Below are 21,372 nucleotides of genomic sequence, written 5' to 3' on the forward strand. Positions count from 1 at the left end.
GGCTCACCTCTTCTGTCCTTCGAGTCAGAATTACCTGTATAATAAGTGAAAAATAGAAACATTCACTCAAATTAAAGAAATACATTACAATTTAACCGAAATTAAGACAAAATAAGCCCTAGGGATACAGATATTTTCTTGTTTATATATGTTGGAGCTAGAATGAGGTACCCTCCAATAAATGGGTAATGAGATTGCTGAAACTCACTAAACATTAATCAGTGGTTTGTCCTTCTGAGTACAAAAACAACACAGCATCAATCTTCCTAAAAAGTACAAGAACATAAAAAGAAATACAAACACAATAGTATTAGAGGTCATTATGTCTTTTAGGCCATTAAAATGCAACAGGACAAAATTAAGGATATTAAAGACAAATGGTAATAAAATCTAATTAGTGTAAAAAAAAAAGTCTAACCAATGTAGACAAATTCTATACACTAACAGAAAACTTTTTTAAAGGCTTGTGGAATATCCACAAGCCCTTATAAATTATTGCCCATTGTAGAAATAACAGACAATACTATTTTATCATGATGCAATAAAACTAGAAATTAACAAAGAAAACAGCTGAAAATTAAAAGCAAAGCCAAATTACAAAATACCTCAGAAATAATAAAATCATTCTTTGGCAGAATCTACCAACTCTCCCCTAGTAATTGTCTCCTCTTCTTGCTTTTGGTACAGAAACCATGTTTTGTTTTTGTTTTTTGTTTTCTTTTAGCCGAGCACAAAGCTGTCCAGCTACAGACTGCGTTTCTAAGACTCCTTTGTGCCAAATGCAGTTATATGAAGAATTCCAGGCAATGACATGTAAGCAAAAGTGATGAGGGTAACTTCTGGATCACATTCTTTAGAAAAGAAATCCCCATTTCCTCTGTTCCCCTTTCTCAAGGGCTGGAACCAGAACCCAATGATGAGAGCCATCCATCTCTGATCAAGCAGATGAGGGCAATCTTGCCGAAATGGCAGAGCCAAGAAGAAAAAAAGAACTTGGTGCACCTGGTTGGCTCAGTTGGTTAAGTGGCTGACTCGATTTCGGCTCAAATCATGAATATCAAGGTTGTGAGATTGAGCCCCTTTATCGAGCTCTGCAGTGGAGCCTGCTTAAAATTCTTTCGGGGTGCCTGGGGGCTCAGTCAGTTGAGCATCTGACTCTTGGTTTCAGCTCAGGTCATGATCTCGGGGTCCTGGGATCAAGCCCCAAGTTGGCCTCTGCACTCAGTGTGGAGTCAGCTTATCCCTCTCTTGCTCCCCGCTCCCAAATGAGTAAATAAATAAAATCTTTAAAACAACAACAACAACAACAACACTTCTCTCTTTTCTTCTGCCCCTTTCCCCCTTAAAAAAAAAGAAAAGAAAAAAGGAACTCAGTCCTTGATTAGGCAAAGCCCTCTGGTCTACCTCTGGAATATGAAAGGGGAGAAAAGGCTTTTGTCTACTTAAGCCACCGAATTTTGGTCTGTCTGTATCAGAGTACTTTAGACTGCACCATAACTAATTCAATTACCTACAAGAACACTGATGGAATGTGGCTAAAGCTGTGCTTATAAAAATTCATAGCATTAAATATATAACTGGGAAGAAGGAAAATAAAAACAAGTTAAGCATTCAATTTAGGAAGAAAGAAAAAGCACAAAATAAATCTAAGCAGAAAGAGTAAGAATAAGAAAGAAATTAATGAAATAAAAACTGAAAAATGACAGGACCAATAAATATACAATAGGAGGCTCTTTGGAAGAAAAAAGCAACAAACTATGAAACATATACATGGTTACTCAACTCAAGCATGAAAATAGACAAACATATAACAAATATTAACAGCTATGTAGGAAATGAATCTTAAGAGATGACTTTTCCTCAGACCTATTCAAGTAATTTTGAACACATGAACGAGATGCATAGCTAGGTAAAGTTCAATTCTTTCTGTGAAGCAAAACAAAACACTGACAACTAAGACTTCCCAAAAATAGCACACATATATTAAAACAAAACAAAACAAAAAGCACACATATGAAGGAAACAGACCAATTTAATTTAGAAATAACTTATGAATGTCATTAGAAAAATCCCAAATACAGTAGTATCAAACAAATTGCTACAGTTCATTCAAGGAAAATCCAAGTAGGGTTGTTTTTGCAGAAAAGTAAATAGTTCAAAGTTCAGAAATCTATTAAAATGATTCACCACAGTATATTATATAAAGACAAAAAATCATAAAGATCTTGTTCATTGATGCTAAACAGACAGTTGGTAAAATTTAATATCCATTCTTGACACATATGTTCTTGAAAGCAGGAATAAATTAATAAAACCTAACCATGATAAATAGGTTTACCTCAACACAAGAGTCAGCATATTTAATGGAAAACCACTTAGCGTCCTCCTGAGAGTCCGGTACAAGACAAAGCTGTCTGCTTTAACCATTGCTTGCTTCCTAACTTTATTCTGAAGGTATTCACCAATCATTTATTTTTTTTTATTTTTTTTTATTTTTATTCATTTATGATAGTCACAGAGAGAGAGAGGCAGAGACACAGGCAGAGGGAGAAGCAGGCTCCATGCACCGGGAGCCCGATGTGGGACTCGATCCCGGGTCACCAGGATCGCACCCTGGGCCAAAGGCAGGCGCCAAACCGCTGCGCCACCCAGGGATCCCTCACCAATCATTTAAAGAGAAAAAGACTGATTTGAAGACTTATGATAATTGAAGTAAATTATGTCAAACACTGAGGAAATTTATTAAGATGACCAGCATAAAATAAACTTACAAAAGTCAATAGCTTTATGTAGTATACCCAAAACTAAAAAAGTGATCTATATTAATTACGTCTTAAAAAAAAAAAAAAAAAAGGATGCCTGGGTGGCTCAGCGGTTGGGATCTGCCTTCGGCTCAGGGTGTGATCCTGGGGTGCCAGGTCCACATCGGGCTCCCTGCATGGAGCCTGCTTCTCCCTCTGCCTCTATGTCTCTCATGAATAAATAAAATATTTAAAACAAAACAAAACAAAACGGTCAATAGCCTTCATAGCCTCAAGAGCAGCCAGTTAGAAGACATAGTGGAAGAAAATAATCCATTTATACTAACAATAAACAAAACACCAAAATAGCAACAACAACAACAACAACCCTCTGATATATCTAGAAATAAGCTGAATAAAACATATGCAACATCAGTGGCAAAAACTTTAACAGTTCCAAGAAATGCAAAGACTTCAGCAAATGGAATACACTGCATTCTTGGATAGACTTAAAGATGTCAATTGTCCCTGTTAATCTATAAATGTGACATAACTTTTCTCCTGCTATATAAGTTGATTCTACTGTTCGTAAAGAAAAATAATCAAGAATCGGTAACAAAATTCTGAAAAATAAGATTAACAAGGGATGATTAACCTTATCAAATACTATTTTAGAGTTAAAATTATAGTAGTGGGGTTCTGTTCATGGACAGAGAAAACAAATAACAGAAAATACAAATGTTAAGAAACAGAACTCAAATATATACATGGGAACCTAAATAGATACAGAATTCAATATATGATAAGGTAGCATTTCAAATTAGTGAGGAAAAAATAGATTATTCATTAAAAGGTATTGGGACAAGTCATTAACCATTTTGAAAAAAAAAAAAAACAGATGTATAGTTCACACTTCACATTAGAATAAATTCCAGATGGATCAGATTTAACCATACACCTACATGCACACACACATATATATACAGAAAAAGGAAATCATGTCTAGAAGAAATCATAAGGAAGTTATTTTGTGGGCAGCCTGGGTGGCTCAGCGGTTTAGTGCCGCCTTCAGCCCAGGGCCTGATCCTGGAAACTCGAGGTCAAGTCCTGGGTCGGGCTCCCTGCATGGAGCCTGCTTCTCCCTCTGCCTGTGTCTCTGCCTCTCTCTCTCTCTCCGTCTCTCATGAATAAATAAATAAATAAAATATATATAAAAAAAGAAAGTTATTTCGTAATGATGAAGTAAGAAAAGCCTTCTTAGGGGAGCCTGGGTGGCACCATCAGTTATTCGCTGGACTCTTGGTTTCAGCTCAGGTCATGATCTCAGGGTCCTGGGATCAAGCCCCACGTTAGGCTTGATCTGCTTAGAGCCAAGTCTGCTTGAGATTCTCTCTGCTTCTCCCTCCATCCCTCCCACTCGTGCTCTCGCTCTCTCTCAAATAAATAAGTAAATCTTAAAAAAAAAAAAAAAAAAAGCCTTGCTATATATGATCCAATACATAGAAAACGTTTAGTTAAAACAAACTGACAATTTTTTTAATTAAAAGAAGTTTAAATTACTTATGATAGTTTCTGCAACGCAGAAAAGCTAGATGAGCAACTGGGGGAAATATCTGCAACTTTTAATAGGTAGGCAAAGGTTCATTTCCTAACATTAAAGAGCTTCTATAAATAAGTCAGAAAAACCTGACATTCTAAGAAGAAAAACAGATAAAGGATACCAGCAGAGTTCTTAAGAAATACAAGTGATCTTTCCAAATATGGAAAGATGCTCAACCTTACTCAGTGATACGCAATTAAGGCTACACTGAGATGCTAATTTTCACCTGTCAGACTGGCATAGATCCAGAAGTGTGATAATTTACTGCACTGAAGACAGCATAGGAAAACAGGCATTCTGACACACTGTTTATAGGAATAAATTTCCCAACAGAGGAAAATCTGGCAATATTTACCAGTTTATAAATGCACACTTAAAAATAATTTATCCAGGACGCCTGGGTGGCTCACCAGTTAAGCGTCTGCCTTTTTGGCTCAGGGCGTGAACCTAGAGTCCCGGGATCAAGTTCCACATTGGGCTCCCTGCATGGAGCCTGCTTTTCCCTCTGCCTATGTCTCTGCCTCTCACTCTGTGTGTCTCTCATGAATAAGTAAATAAAATATTAAAAAATAATTCATCCTATCAATATTCCCACATATGCTTGAAATGACAAATTATATTGTTTGTAACAGTACTCTGAAAACAGCTTTAACATATACTGATAAGGAAGACTGGATAAATACATTACGGCATGTCTACACTATGAAGCAGCTCTTTATTATAGTACAGAACAAGGATGACAGGCTAACGGAAAAAAAGTGATGTGTAGAAATATACACAATATATATGTCTATTATTTGTATGAGAAATAAAAGAAAAAAATATATAAAATATATGCTTATTTTAAAAAGGAGAACAGAGACTCAAAGCAAAGGTCAATAGGAGAGAAAAATTTTAAAGATTAAAGAATTATTCTAGGATATGTCCAATATCCAAATAGCAAGAGTCTTAGAAGAAGAAAACAGAGAAAATGAACAATGGAAAAAATTTCCAAATATAAGACAAATTTCCCCAACTGAAGAACCAAAAATTTTCAGATTTGAAGAACCAAAGCTCCAAAGGTCCTATCAAGTATCCAGCATAACGAGTGAAAAAGACCCACATCAACATTTCCATGAAATTTCAGAACATGAATGATAAAGAAAAGATCTTTCAAAAACACACCAAAGTGTGATTAAGAATCAGGATAGCATTAGAATCCTCCAAGCCTGGGAATTAGAAGTCAGGGCAATGCTTTCAACATTCTAGAGAAAAAAATACATCCTCAAATTCTATACATAGCCCTACAGACATTTTTAGACATTAAGGCCTCATGCAATGTATCTCCCATGGACCTCTATATCTCAAGAAGCTACTGGAGGATATAGTCTATCAAATAATGGGGTAATCCAAGAAAGAGGTCAATATAGAAGCCAGGAAGCCAGAAGCGCTTCTCTATTATATTTCCCAAAAAATAAAGAAGGAAAATCCCAGATCAACGCCTGGGCAGCAGCCCTGATGATCAAGCCTAGACTTGAGTAAGACAATAGATGAGTCAGGAGGAAGACCTCTAGGAAATAAATCTGTAGATTACCTTACAGATCTGACTTTACTGAAAACTGTATTGAGAGGCTATGAAAAGTATGGGAAGAATTGGCTAGCAATAGGCAAAAAGAAAACTAAAACAGAAATATAAGGCAACTGGGGCACCTGGGTGGCTCAGATCAGGTCATGATCTCATGGGTTGTGAGACTGAGCCCTGTGATGGGCTCCACGCTCAATGGGGAGTCTGCTTGAGATTCCCTCCTCCTGCCCCTTCCCTCACTTGTATGCATATGCTTGTGCTTGCTCTCTAATAAATAAATCTTTAAAAAAGGAACTGTACGGCAATTATAAAATCCAGAAAAAAAATTGTCCAAAGAAAAGAAAAATCACATTATACTTACAGCTCAGCAGGGAATAACATTACAGTTATAATAATAAAAAATATCAAATACTGATTCAATAAAAAATTAAGATGTAACAATTAATGGGAGGATTGGTCAGATGGTAGTGATGAAGATGTGGGGGGTTCAGACTGTGACCTGATGTAACATAAAGGTTTCCTTGTTTTACTGATCTTGAAAAAAAAAAGTCACCAGTGAAATGTAGTCTCAGTCTCCCCTGAGACATGAAATGTATTAAGAGTACAATAACCAGCTTCTTATTTATGGAATAATTTGGACCTAAGGCAGAGTATGTAAAACTCAGTTCCCTAACAGCAGAGTGCAAAGACCACAAAAGTGAGAAATAGGCCTTGACAACCCTGAGATCTAAGACAAATCATTTAACCTCTTAGTCTTATATTAAGCATATATTAAAAGGAAATAATTATCCACGTTCACATCACAGAACTGTTAAATGAAGACAGTAGAGAACAGAAGTAAAGAATACAGGCTGCAAAGTCAAGCAGGCCTGGGTTACCCTCTCACCTATCCCACTGACTACTTCAGCTTGTTCAAGTCATTTTGTCTTCCTTCCTGAAGTAATGGCCATAACTCACAGCAAGAAATATATTCTATACCGTTAACTCTGTGTTTCCGTATAACTGAAACAAAAGTTTGACAATACATATAACACAAAAAGAATAGAAATGAACAGGACCATCCACTTAAAACAAAATATGATGCCCCACTAAACTGATTTCATGAATTGGTCATGACCTGTACTTTGAAAAAACATTCCCCTAAATTACAGTTTCATCACTGTAAAATTCTTCCACCCGCAAAACATAAAACAGAACCTACTTCAGAGGATTCATAGGATACTTCATAGGATTACTCTAAATAAAACTCTCCGTACAATGTCTACCACTTAAAAACAGTGCTTGCCATGTGCATGTATACACTGTAAATGCCATACCTATATCAACTCACTTAATTCTGATAATTCCTCTATGACATAAGTATTATTACTATCACTTGTTCTTATTTTACAGATGAAGAAACTGCAGTACAGAGCTTAAATAATTTGCCTGTGGTCACACAGCCAGTGTATGGCAGAGATGGGATTCAAACTCAGGTGGTGCGGCTCAGCAGACTGTGCCCTTAACTGCAAATGCTGTACACCATTTATAGAGGAAAACATCGGATCAAAGCAGGCAGGTGCAGGGTCTGGGTTGTACAGTCTAGCTAAAAGAGGTCATCTGTAGTAAGCAAATGATATTCAATTCAGCAAATATTTTCTGAATGCTCCCCATGAGCACAATGTGATTCCAAGCTAGAGGCCCTCACCATTTAATGGAGAAGAAATATGAGCCATGGGGATGAGACCACAGAAGAGGGAAAGTGATTCTTGCTAGAAAAGGAATGACAGTTACAGCTGTCAGGGAACGAAGTCATACTTCTCACAGAATCCCTCTAAGGGACCCCTTCTCTTTTACAGACCAGGACCTGAGGCTCCAAGGGGTCAGAAACTTATTCTGCCCTACTTAAGTCTCTGACACAGGGCCGATTCTATCTTTGCTGCCTCTTCCCATTCAACCACTGATGGACTGAAGGAAAGAAGTGGGCAGGGCTGAGGCCCTGAACAAACTGACATTGCAACTTAACTATTTCCCTGAGCTCCTCTAACTCCACCCCTGGCCACGGGCTTCCCACACCCTGTTACAGATACCCAGACCCACTCTCCTTCCCATGGTCTCCATGGGTCCCTTCTTTTCAAGGCTAATCCTATTACTCAGCTTCTGCAGTCTTTTATCTTCAGTCTCTTGCATTATCAATTAGCTCCCAGTTCTCTTGCATTTTCAAAATTCTTCCTCTGCCTTTAACACTTAAGCCTCCTCAGTCTAACCAGAATGCCAGGCAAAGCAGGATATCCTCTAGAATATTTCTTATTTCCTCTTAACTCTGTGGTAACCAGGTATTCCTGAGAATTCTCTATATCTAAGTTCCATTAGTTTACAATTTTAATAATTTCAAGAAATTTTACGGCTAGAAAACACGCAAAAAAAAGTAGTAAAACAGTGAATAACCTCAAAGAGAAAAAGAAACAGCAAACAGAAACCATCTCTAGTACCTGAAGGAGGAAAAGTTTCGGGAGTGGTTGCCACAGTGCTAGAATTCCCCTCCCAAGATTCTGTGCCGGCATCTGTGAACTGGTTATCTGGAAGCCACGTTCCATTTGGTGAAAGTGTAGTGACTACAGAATTGGTACTTGCTGTTCTTGTGGTCCCATTGTCAGAGTCTGAAGAATTGACAGTGGTTACATAGGTGGTTCCTAGAGTTAGATTTGAGCTGAATGTTGGTACCACAGAGAGAGAAGTTACTGAAGAAGTAGGATTTGAAGCTTTGGTCTCTTCTTTGACTGATTCTGCTGTCAATGTTTTCATGGATTTTGTAACGCCTACTGAAGGTGAAACTATAAACAAGGGGGGAAAAAAACACCGCATAAAGAACGTAATAGTTCAAAAGTTGTGAGGCACAAAACAGCAAGCCTTAATAGACTCTCAAACAGGGGTGCCCAGGTGGCTCAGTTAATTAAATGGCCAACTCTCGATTTCAGGTCATGATCTCAGGGTCCTGGGATCAAGCCCCACGTCGGGCTCTACCTTTAGTAGGGAGTCTGCTTGAGACTCTCTCTCCCTCTCCCTTTGCCTGCTTGCATTTTCTCTCTCAAATAAATAAATTTTAAAAATAAATTCTCAAACACCTGGGGACCAATGAAAAACCAGACACACACACAGACACACACACTTTTATCTAACACAGGACTCTTTCTACCACCTTCAAAGGACCACTGTTTAAGGGACAAGGAAAACTGGACTCATTACTTATTTGCTCAAAATCAATATATAGGGATCTTACGTAGCAACAATTTTTAACTTTTCAAGGATGAGCATATAATCAATTAATTTAAAGTAGTGTATTGTCAATAGGACTCAGAGAGTTCCAAAGATAATTATTTTATACCATCACTTTTAAGTAAAACTTTAATATTTTTTCGTTCTTTAAAAGCACTCAGGTCTCCAATTTAGGTCATTAAAGGTGATTGCAAAATTCTGTTCAGAACACCAGCCTTATCAAATGACAAATTACCTGTGGTTGCATTGTTGGCACCTACACGTGTCAGACTACTGCCAAGCAGAACAAGAATGAACCAGGAATCCATGCTGACCTAGAAAAGAGACAGCCATGTTAGACAAGGTCCTATATTATTGTAACTACGTCCAAAATACCAAAAGGAGTATTTTAGATAAGATCTTCCCAGCAATTAAAAGTACACACAAGACCAATGATCTTTTGGGAGTTTGATTAGCACATTTGCCCCCAAATCCAACTACTTTCTTGAATATTTATATCAATACAAATAAAACTTACCAAGAACACACTTTTAAATGCCTTATTCTAAACTTTGGCTATACTTTAGAATCACCCAAAGAACTTTTAAAAGTCCCCCTGCATCTCTAGGTATGAGAGCTAGGTAGGGGTCCTATGAAAAGCTGCCCTTGCGTTCGCCATGTGCGGCTTTAGAATCTTTGGCATGAGAAGCATGGAGAAGGTAGGGTGACTGCATGAATGTAATATTCTTTGAAACAGACCTCATACAGCTTTCCCTTTATTTCATCTCAAACCACATCAGAGGGCTGTGGAACATTCCTACTGCTCTTAGTGGCTCATCTGTCCATTCAGATTTCTGTGCCCTACAGTGAGTTAGGTACTAGGGGAAGAACTGGGGAGAGATACACACATATATCTCATCTTCAGAAGACTCATACACTGGTGGTAACTGAATATGGTAGTGACTCTCCAAGGGAAACAAGACAGGCCTCACCAAGGCATACATGAGAATCTCTGAGGAAGGGTAGGGAGATGCAGGTGGTTCACAATCCAAGAGTTTGCCTCTAGTACTAGCAAACATGCCTAGTAGGGAAATGGGTTCAATAGGTGGCCTTCTCAAGGTGCAGCCATTCAAGATTTGACCACTTCCTCAGTCTTCCCACCTGACCATAATCTAAAATTGCGAAAGCATGCAATTTCCTCCAAAAGGGTTAGAAAACAAACTGGAAGGCTGGGGCAGCCCCAGTGGCACTGTAGTTTAGTGCTGCCTGCAGCCCAGGGTGTGATCCTGGAGACTCTGGATTGAGTCCCACATCAAGTTCCCTGCATGGAGCCTGCTTCTGTCCCTGCCTCTCTCTCTATGAATAAATAAATAAAATTAAAAAAAAAAAAAGAGTCTCTCAAACTGGAAGGCTGATTATTTGTATACATAGCTATTCTTGATAGGAAATGGCTTGAGGAAAAATAACTGTGTTTAGGAGGAGATAGTAAGACTGCCATCTCATTCCACATACAAAAAAAAAAAAAAAAAATCCAGATGGGAAGAATTAAATGTTTAACAGTGCATTTTAAAAGCAAATAAATGAATATTTATGTGAGCTCAGGATGAGGATTTTCTGATGTAAGAAATCACAAAGGTAAAAATGGCATATCTGATGATAGCAAAAAATAATAGCTACTAAATGTAAAAGAAATCTATTATAAATAATGTTCATGGACAGGGAGACTCAATATTATCAAGATGTCAGTCTTCCGGGCAGCACGGGTGGCTCAGGGTTTAGCGCCGCCTTCGACCCAGGGTGTGACCCTGGAGACCGGGGACCGAGGCCCACGTCGGGCTCCCTGCATGGAGCCTGCTTCTCCCTCTGCCTGTGTCTCTGCCTCTCTCGCTCTGTGTCTCTCATGAATTAAAAAAAAAAAAAAAAAAAGATGTCAGTCTTCCCAGCTCGTTCTATAGATTTGATGCAATTTCTTTTTTTTTTTTTTTTAAAGATTTTGTTTTTATTTATTCATAGAGACAGAGAGAGAGAGAGAGGTAGAGGAACAGGCAGAGGGAGAAGCAGGCCCCCTACAGGAAGCCCGACGTGGGACTCGATCCAGGGTCTCCATGATCACACCCCAGGCTGCAGGCGGCACTAAACCCCACGCCACCAGGGCTGCCCTGATGCAATTTCAATCACAATCCTAGCAAGTTACTTTGTGGATTTTGAAAAACTGTTTCTAAAGATTATGTAAGAGGCAAAAGACATAGAATAGCCAGCTCAATACAGAAGAAGAACAAAATTGGAAGACTAACACTACCTGACTTCAAGACTTACAATAAAGCTACAGTAATCAAGATTGTGTGGTACTGGTAAAAGAAATGAAAAAAAAGAGCAATATGACAGAAGAGAGAGCCCAGATACAGACTCACATAAACACAGTCAACTGGTATTTGACAAAGAAGCAATGGCAATACAACAGAGTAAAGACAGTCTTTTTTTTTTTTTTAATTTTATTTATTTATTCATGAGAGACATGGGGGAGTAGGGGCAGAGACATAGGCAGAGAAAAGCAGGCTCCGTGCAGAGAGTGCGATGTGGGACTCGATCCTGGGACTCCAGGATCACGTGCTGGGCCAGAGGCAGGCACTCAACCACTGAGCCACCCAGGCGTCCCTAAAGATAGTCTTTCAATAAACGGTGCTAGAACTGGGCATATGTGTACAACAAAAAAATCTGGACACAGACCTTATATTTTCACAAAAATTTATTCAAAATGTATTACAGACCTAAATGTAAACACAACACTATAAAACACCTAGAAGATAACAGAGGAGAATATCAAATAACCTGGTATGGAGAGTATGGAGAGGACTTTTTGGATGTAACAGTAAAGGTTCAATCCATGAAAGAAATAATCAATAAGCTGGACTTCATTTAAATTAAAAACTTCCACTTTGCAAAAGACAGTATCAAGAGAACATGAAGACAGCACACAGCCTGGGATAAAATATTTGCAAAAGGCACATCTGATAAAGGACTGTTATCCAAAATTTACAAGGAACTCTTAAAAATCAACAATTAAGAAAACTGACCAATTAAAATATAGACCAAATATCTTGACACCATACTAGAGAAGATAGATTGCAAAGAAACATATGGAAGCTATTCAACATGTGTAAGGAATTGCAAATCAAAACAATGAAATGCCACAACACATCTATCAGAATGGCCAGAATCCAAAATACTACCACCACCAAATACTGGTGAGCATGTGAAGCAACAAGAACTCTCATACATTGCTGGTGGGAATGCGAAGTGATACAGCCACTTTGGAAAACAGTTTAGTGGTTTCTTACAAAATTGAACATTTTGCATAAGATCTAGCAATTGTACTCCTTGTTATTTACCTAAGAAAGTTGAAAACTACACAGAAATCTGAAAGCAGATGTTTACAGTAACTTTATTCTTTGTTGCCAAAACTTGGAAGCAACAACCAAGATGCCCTTCAGTAGATGAATGGATAAAGAAACTATACTACATCCAGACAATGTAGTATCATGCAATACTAAAAGGATATGAATTAATTATCAAGCCATGAAGAGACATAAAGGGACTCTAAATGCATATTAGTAGGTGAAAGAAAGCAATCTGGAAAAGCTATATACTGTATGATTGCAACTATATGACATTTTTTAAAAGGCAAGCTCCTGGAGACAGTAAAAAGATCAGTGATTGTAGGGCTAGGAAGGTGGGAGGGAATGAAAAGGCAGTGGATTTTTAAGGGCAGTAAAACCATTCTGCATGGTAATATAAGGGTAAACACCTGTCATTATCTATTTGTCCAAAACCATAGAACATACAACACCAAGACTGAACCTGAATGTAAATAAGACTTTGGGTGATAAGGACAGGTCAGTGCAGATTCATCTACCATAATAAGCGTACCACTGTGGTGCAGGATGACAAATCTGGGAGGCTGCGTGGGGGCAGGGAGTATTTGGGAACTCTAATTTGTGCTTAATTTTACCATGAGCATAAAACTGCTCTTTAAAAAGTGTATATTTTTAAGGAGGGAAATAAATTAGGGAATTTGTTACAAATAAGACAAAGGATTAAAACAAGAAGTCCTATTGATATGGAAAACAGTAAGACTTCAATTTTGAAAAATCTAAAGAACCTAAATAGATAATTTACAGAAGAGAAAAATAACAGCTAAAAAAATATGTGAAAAAGTGTTGACCATCCCTTAATCAAAGGAATATAATGACGAGATAACATTTTTGCCTTTCAAATCAGAAAAGATCAATCATATGAAATATTCAATGCTGGCAAGAGACTCATGAGAAGGCATCAAATACTGGTAGGAACAGCCGTTAGCCTGTAATAACAAATTCCTTCCCAGAAAGATTATACAAGAATCTTAAACATGTCCATATTGTTTTGTGACCCATTTCCAAGGTTCTATTCTGAAGTAAATGTAAATAATCTGAAACTCGGGCTAAAATGATACAGAGATATTCATTAAGTGGAAAGCAGAAACAATCCAAATACCCAGCAGCAAGGAAAACAGGAAAAAGTTGAAGTAAGTGCTATGCTGCTATTCAAGATGATATACTGCTACTATTCAAAATGCTATCTTCAAAAAATTTGAGGAAATGGAACAAGCCCTTCATTTTTTAAGCTTAAAAAAAAAAATCAAAACTGAATATACCATACAATCTCAAATAAATTCATGTATATACATGAATGTATATGCATGAAAAACTAGAAGGAAAAATAGGTAAACGTTTAGCATAGCACTTTATGATATTTTCTTCTTTACACTGTACTTCATTCTCTAAATTTAAAAAATGGACGGGACAGGATGCCTGGGTAGCTCAGCAGTTGAGCATCTGCCTTCAGCTCAGGTCGTGATCCTGCTGTCCTGGGATAGAGTCCCGTATCGGACTCCCTGTGAGGAGCCTGCTTCTCCCTCTGCCTATGTCTCTGCCTCTCTCTGTGTCTCTCTCATGAATAAATAAAATATTTAAAAATAATAATAATTTAAAATGGAGAAGAGTATTTTTATAAATAAAAATAATGCATAAAATTAAGTTAAAAGAAAAACAGATTTCACTACAGAGCATGAATATACAAATCAAAACTAAAAGGAAACTGCAGAAGACAACCTGAGAGGCTGCAAGGGAAAAGAACAAGTGTACAGTGAATGGAAACTGGAGTATGCGTAAACTGGGCAGTGAGAAATATGTCAATGTAAAAAGATCTATTTAACTAAAAAGGTGTATCTATTGACCACAACCAGGAACAACGTAGACAAGGCCTCATTCTTCTCAAAGGATATAAAGACCATCAGGCAAATTCCTGTAATTTCCTGCCTCCCAGACTAAACTGCATCCATACCTATGCTTGTTTCCTTCCTCTTCCAGTCTCTAATCTTCTATATTACAAGTATCGCAAGATCCATGTCAGGAAGGAAAACTGAAGTTTCCTCACTTTTCAAGGATCTCATATGCAAACTATTCTTCCTAGAGTCTGCTCTAATGGTCCCTGTTCTTGAGGGCATTCATCACTGAAGACACTGAAATGTGGCTCACAGTTTTCTTCCCATCCCCAGGTCCTGATACTTCTCCTTGAAGAGACAGTTCAACATCCTCATAGATGACAGCCACCACAATTCACATTTGAGCCAGCCTATGAGTTCCTTGACTTCCTCTCTACTTTTTTTATCCATTATCTCTGTCCTATTTCCTTCTCTGTCTAACCAAGAAAACTTGGTATCAATTTCATCACTCCCTTGCTAACATCCTAATTCCTTTACAACACTGTTCGATTCTACCTACATGGGGAAAACCAAAAACAGCCCAACCCTAAACTAATTCAACCATTAGCCCTACACTTGGAACTGCCCCAAATGCCGCTTAAGATAATCAAACTACTGATAAGGCTGATATCACTTCTGCCTCGACAGAAGTCCAAACAATTTCTGCAATCTTTCTGTATTTCCTTACTCAGCTCTCTCCAATTCCCCATAGCAGTGATTTCAAAGAACCCCCTCTCCTCTCATACCCTTGCGCTGCTGGCCCTGCCTTTACTTCAGAGAAAATAGAAGCCACTGGACTGTATGACATCCATAACTCCCAATCAACATACTTACAAATGTCCTCCTTCTCTACAATTCCTTCCAAGAATCTCAGTCCATCAGAAACCCTGTCCTGTAGATCGCCAACTACTATTTCCTCCCTTTCATAACAGCATTTAAACACAAGAATTTCTAAAAGAAAAGGAGAACTCCTGTGACTCTACATCAATCCTTCAGCTAGCATTCTCTGTATTCTACTTTGCAGCCAATTTTCTAGAAAGAGTTGTCTCCATGGCAATCTGGCTTCTTTTTTCCACCATTCCACTAAAACTAACTACTTCTGTATTTTTAAAGAATGAGCTCTTCAAAAATATTTCTAATTCATTCACCAAGGTCTTATTTCCCAATATATGAGAATCCTACAGATTAATAAAAAAGGAATCAATAATCCAAAAGAAAAATGGGCAAGACATTAAACTGACAACGTACAGAAAAGCAAATGTTTCTCTTAAATATACAAAAAAACCACAAAACACAAAAACAAAAACCACACCCTGCACCTAATCTCATTTATGAGTAGAGTAACACAAATTAAGGCTATACTGTGATACCAGTTTCCACCTATCAGACAGGCAAATATAAAAAAACTTTACCAATAATGCATCGGCAAGGATTTGAATAAACAGGTACTCTCATGATCTGTAAATATTTAGTAGAATTACAAAAGCCCAAACCCTCTGACATAATTCCACTTGAGAATTTTACAGATATGCCCATACTTTTAAAGTGCAAACTTACTCAATGCAACACTGTTTGCAACAGAAAAACATTAGAAATAACCTGAATGTTTACCAACAGGAGAGGGGAATAAATATTTATTAATAAATAAAAGATGGCATATTCATAAAATGGAATACTATGAAGCCTGTTAAACAGAAAGGAGGCTCTTTGGAGATCATTTCATTTCAGTACACAGACATCTTTTGATTTTGAACCATCTTAAAAATAACCTTTTCAAAATACTAAATTAAAATTCATGGGGCAGGGCAGCCCCGGTGGCGCAGCGGTTTAGTGCCGCCTGCAGCCCAGGGCGTGATCCTGGAGACCCTGAATCGAGTCCTACATCAGGCTCTCTGCATGGAGCCTGCTTCTCCCTCTGCCTGTATCTCTGCCCCCCTCCCCCTGCATCTCTATGAACAAATAAATAAATAAATCTTTAAAAAAAATAAAATAAAATTCTTGGGGCAGAGAAGCCATTGGTATTTCTCTCCCTCCCCTGCTCCGCCTTCTTTCTCTCACACACACAACCTCTTTGTTGTTAAATTCCTCAATCTCCCACTGTCACATCTGATTTACTGACACCACATATGCTCCGAAATTCATCTCTTCCCCACACCTCTCTCTGAATTGATTTTAAAAGCTGGTTCTATGATAAAGATCTAGCCTTAGATGAATACAGATACAGATGAATAGTTAAGTAGTTTGAATTCAACGGAAATATGTATTATCAAATGTCAGAAGGAAACTAGCACTACCAGCTGTAGTTTGCACAATGCCAGAAACCTTGTATATATATTCTAACGGTGGGAATGGTTTTGCCTTTCACAGAATGATTTTTAGGATGAGCTACTATTTGTGATATTTTTATTTTATTTTAAAAATTAGTTTGTCTCTCAGCTTCTTATAAAACTAAAGATTCACCTACTTCACAATCCAATAATTCCACTCCTATATATTTACCCAAGAGAAATTAAAACATATGTCCACAAAAAGACTACTACAAAAATGTTCATAACAAAAAACTGAAAATAACACAAGTAACCATCAATAAGAAATTATATAAACAATGGTATTTTCTCACAATGGAACATTAACAATTGAAAGAATTACTGATACACACAACAACACGAATCTAAAAAAAACATCATGCTGAGTAAAAAAAGCCTTACAGAAGAGTATATAAATGTATGATTCCACGTCTGTGAAATACTGAAACAAGCAAATCTACTCTGTAGTGGGGAGCGGGGGCATCTGGCTGGCTTGGTCAAGTAGAGCATGTGACTCCTAATCTTAGGGTTGTGAGTTTGAGCCCCACATTAGGCAGAGAGACAACTTAAAAAAAATTTTTTTGGGGGGGATCCCTGGGTGGCACAGCGGTTTAGCACCTGCCTTTGGCCCAGGGCTTGATCCTGGAGACCTGGGATCGAGTCCCACATTGGGGTCCCTGCATGGAGCCTGCTTCTCCTTCTGCCTGTGTCTCTGTTCCCCTCTCTCTCTCTCATTAATAAATAAATAAAATCTTTTAAAAAATAAAATAAAATGTTAATTATAGAGTCTAGGTAGTGGGGAGGGTATAAAATTCAATTTTTCTTTATATTTGAACATTTTTATAATAAAAGACAGATAAAATAATTAGTTCTGGGAGAACTGGTATTTTATTGTACTGAATTTTATAACCCTAGGATTTATAACCTAGCATTTTTTCCATTTACTTTTAAGATTTTTTTTGATTTTTATTTATTTATGATAGAGAGAGAGGCAGAGACACAGGCAGAGGGAGAAGCAGGCTCCATGCACCGAGAGCCCGATGTGGGATTCGATCCAGGGTCTCCAGGATCGCACCCTGGGCCAAAGGCAGGGGCCAAACCGCTGCGCCACCCAGGGATCCCTCCATTTGCTTTTATTTATTTATTTTTTGGTGTTCCTCAAAGTGTTACTGTATTTATTGTAATTTTCGTCCTATTCATTTCTTCCTGCATTAATTCCTGATTATTTTCTATTATGCTGGTATTATGAATGGAAACATTGTTTTAATTTCAGCTATGAGGTATAAATGACATATAAATTGTGAGATATTTAAAGTGTACATCATAGAGATTTGATATACAAGCACAATGTAAAAGGATCCTCCCCTATTCAGTTAATTAACACATTGATCATCTCACATCTTTTTTGGGGGTGAGAATGTTTAAATCCTACTCTCTCAACAAATTTAAATTATACAACATAGTGTCATTAACTACAGTCACCATGTTTCACATTAGATCCTCAGATCTCAGGCAGCCCGGGTGGCTCAGCAATTTAGCGCCATCTTCAGCCCAGGGCGTGATTCTGGAGTCCTGGGATCGAGTTCCCTATCGGGTTCCCTGCGTGGAGCCCGCTTCTCCCTCTGCGTGTGTCTCTGCCTCTCTCTCTCTCTCTCTCTCTCTGTATCTCATGAATAAATGAAGTCTTAAAAAAAAAATCCTCAGATCTTATTCATCTTCTAGCTGAATGAATGGAATCTTCTAATGTTGTTTATTAAAATACTACTTTTGTTATATAGGAAGGACACTGGTCTACTTCCCTTTCACCGCAAATAGAAACTACTCAAAAAATGATAAACTCTGTTCATTAAAAAAAAAAAAAAAAAATACAGAGGGAATATAGAGTAAAACGTAGGTCTCATTCACCTTCTTGCCAGTCCATTTCCCAAAAGTAATCACTAAATACTTTCTTCCATAACCTTTTAGAAATTTTCTAGGCTATTTCAACATAAAACTACACATTTTAAAAAAAATCTATAAATAGGGGCAGCCCTGGTGGCTCAGTGGTTTAGCGCCACCTTCAGCCCGGGGTGTGATCCTGGAGACCTGGGATTGAGTCCCACGTCAGGCTCCCTGCATGGAGCCTGCTTCTCCCTTGCCTGGGTCTCTGCCTCTCTCGGTCTCTCTGTGTCTCTCTCATGAATAAATAAATAAATAAAATCTTTAAAAAAAAAAATCTAAGGCAGGCCGGGTGGCTCAGCGGTTTAGGGCCACCTTCAGCCCACGGCCTGATCCTGGAGACCCGGGATCAAGTCCCACATCGGGCTCCCTGCATGGAGCCTGCTTCTCACTCTCCCTGTGTCTCTGCCTCTTTCTCTGTCTCTCATGAATAGATAAATAAAATCTTTTTTAAAAAAATCTATAAATAGGATCATATTATAGGTACTACCTACAGCTTGCATTTTTACTTAAATAAAAAGTCCTGGACATCTCCCATATCAATATATCTACCTACCTTTCTTTTCAGTGGCTACAGTGTTTCATCATGTCTATGTATCATTTGTTTTAACCAGTCTTTGTTTGCTTTTGTTAAGAGTGAATTGTATATGATTTCTTCCTCTGTCCCATACATCATGTTTGATTAGGCAAGACTGGCCTGAGTAAAGACAGAATTACATATTTCAGGAAAGCCAAAATAATGGAAGAAACTCAAATTTATACATTGTTCATTTTTCAAAAAGCACTTGTGAATCATAATCCTTTGGTTAACTGTGAATTAGAGAATACTGAGCAGGGAGGCTTTGGGAGATGAGTCATGAATTCTGGGCAGCTCCCCGATTTATCAGACACAATGGCACACACATTGTGTTTTCTCTCCTATACTACCACACCCAGAAAAAGGGCCAATATACAGTCCTTATTTCATTACAAAAGCATTTCTTAGTAAAAAAAAAAGAAAGAAAATGGTTCTACTGCATATATATTAGGGTGCTCAGTCAGGAGAGTTTAACATTCAAACAACAGAGGAAAACCAAGACACCACTGACAATACTTAAAAGCCCTAGCATATATGACAAAGGAAGTTCTGAAAAACTTCCTGATATTTGAGTATCTAAGAGCATTTCCTAAATTTGAATTCAGCATAGGTCTGAGACATTCTCTTTAGGGATAGATGTGGAGGCTCCATACTCAGTGGTGGAGACATGTATGGTGGGCAGTGCCTACTAGCTGTAAAATCACTCATTCTTGCCCTCCTGTCTCAAAGCCTCATCTGCACTGAGCGCTTTGTATGCCTCCTTTCAGTTAACCCTCCCCAACCCTATGATACTGGTGTTACTGCAACTTACTGTGTTGTGTACCTTTGGGGATAGGGGCGTTTCTCCTAAACTACAAAAATCTTGGATGTTAACTTTATAAACAGTCAATTATAGATCCTTACATGCATTTCAGGGGTAAATTATTCCAAATTTACAACTTGTACCATTACAGGCATACTTAATATCTGCTAGAGAAAAGGTTCCTTTGGCTCGGGCCAAAGAAAAACACTCCTTGCCCGAACATACACTCCCTGTCACTGTCCCAGGAGACATGGCAACCTTATCTAAGAGGAAGAAGGAAGAAAGCTGGGTGCTAATACTAAGAAGAGAGAACATGTCCCTTCCTGCGTTGGTTGTAGAGAAGTGACTAAATTCTGGCCAAGGAGTTATAACCTCAAGCATATGATGAGATTTCTAGGAAAGTGGTCTTAAAGGAAAGGAAGGGAAACCCCTCCCCCCTTCTCTGCCCCTCATTCCTCTCTCCTGTAATCTGGAATTTAGATGTGAAAATTAGAGCCCTAGCAGCCATTACAGACTCTGAAGTGACCTAAGGATAGCAGAATAGAAAGCTAGAAAGAAATCAAGTTCTCTGATGATACTGTCCAACTGCCATACCAGTCCTGCTTATTTTCAGTTTTCATATATATGAGAAAGGAAAAAATCTATCTTATCAACCAACTCCAATCCTGAATAAGGATTGTTATAAGGAATAAGGCTAGTTATAAGGAATAAGAAGACCAATTCCTAATATTATGACTTGTGATGATATAGGAATGAGAATGATGAAGGTGTTCTGGAATGTATTTTTCTCAGCCCTCTTGCTGTTAAGTACAATGCTGCATTCATTTGCTAATGAAAAAAAATGTTTGAAGGTATAAATAAATATTGTGAAGCCCCAACAAGCAAAGGAAAGCTCAGCCAATCTGCACATTTCCCAGAGTATAGACTTTGGCTGTAATAGCTTCTATTAAGAGAATATCTACTCCAAGGTAAGCATTCAATATTCAATACATTAGTGCTGATAAAATGTGATCAATTGTCGGATACTAATTATCTCAATATTTGGCATTTTATCTCAGTTAAATCTCACAGCAACTCTACAAGTTACATATTCTTCTTAACTCCCACTTTGCAGATAAAGAAATTGAGAGATGATCACATAGCTGGTAAGTCGTGTAGGTAGAATTCAAATTCAGGACTACCAGACTTCTCTTCATAAATCTTATCACCACTTGATCTTTTTAAAGTGCAAAGACTAAGGGTGCCCAGATGGCACTGTTGTTTAGACAACCGACTCTTGGTTTCAGCTCAGGTCTTGATCTTTAGAAG

The 21,372-nt window shown here is 37.9% G+C and overlaps 1 protein-coding gene across 5 annotated transcripts in view; it reads right to left on the bottom strand.

The window, feature by feature from the left end:
- Positions 1–21,372, bottom strand: part of PTPRA (protein tyrosine phosphatase receptor type A) — a 170,648-nt gene that overhangs the window by 62,030 nt on the left and 87,246 nt on the right. For 4 of the 5 annotated variants that reach the window (XM_072800281.1, XM_072800279.1, XM_072800285.1 and 1 more), the window contains exons 2-4: positions 9,396–9,474; positions 8,377–8,718; positions 8–34 (exon numbers count right to left, since the gene is read on the bottom strand). In XM_072800281.1, the coding sequence (XP_072656382.1) occupies positions 8–34; positions 8,377–8,718; positions 9,396–9,468 (442 nt within the window). In that variant the 5' untranslated portion in view covers positions 9,469–9,474. The remainder of the gene's footprint in view (positions 1–7; positions 35–8,376; positions 8,719–9,395; positions 9,475–21,372) is intronic. The other variant, XM_072800280.1, reaches the window with a different exon arrangement.

The sequence above is a fragment of the Canis lupus genome, chromosome 26, assembly GCF_048164855.1.
Source record: "Canis lupus baileyi chromosome 26, mCanLup2.hap1, whole genome shotgun sequence".
Lineage (NCBI taxonomy): Eukaryota > Metazoa > Chordata > Mammalia > Carnivora > Canidae > Canis > Canis lupus.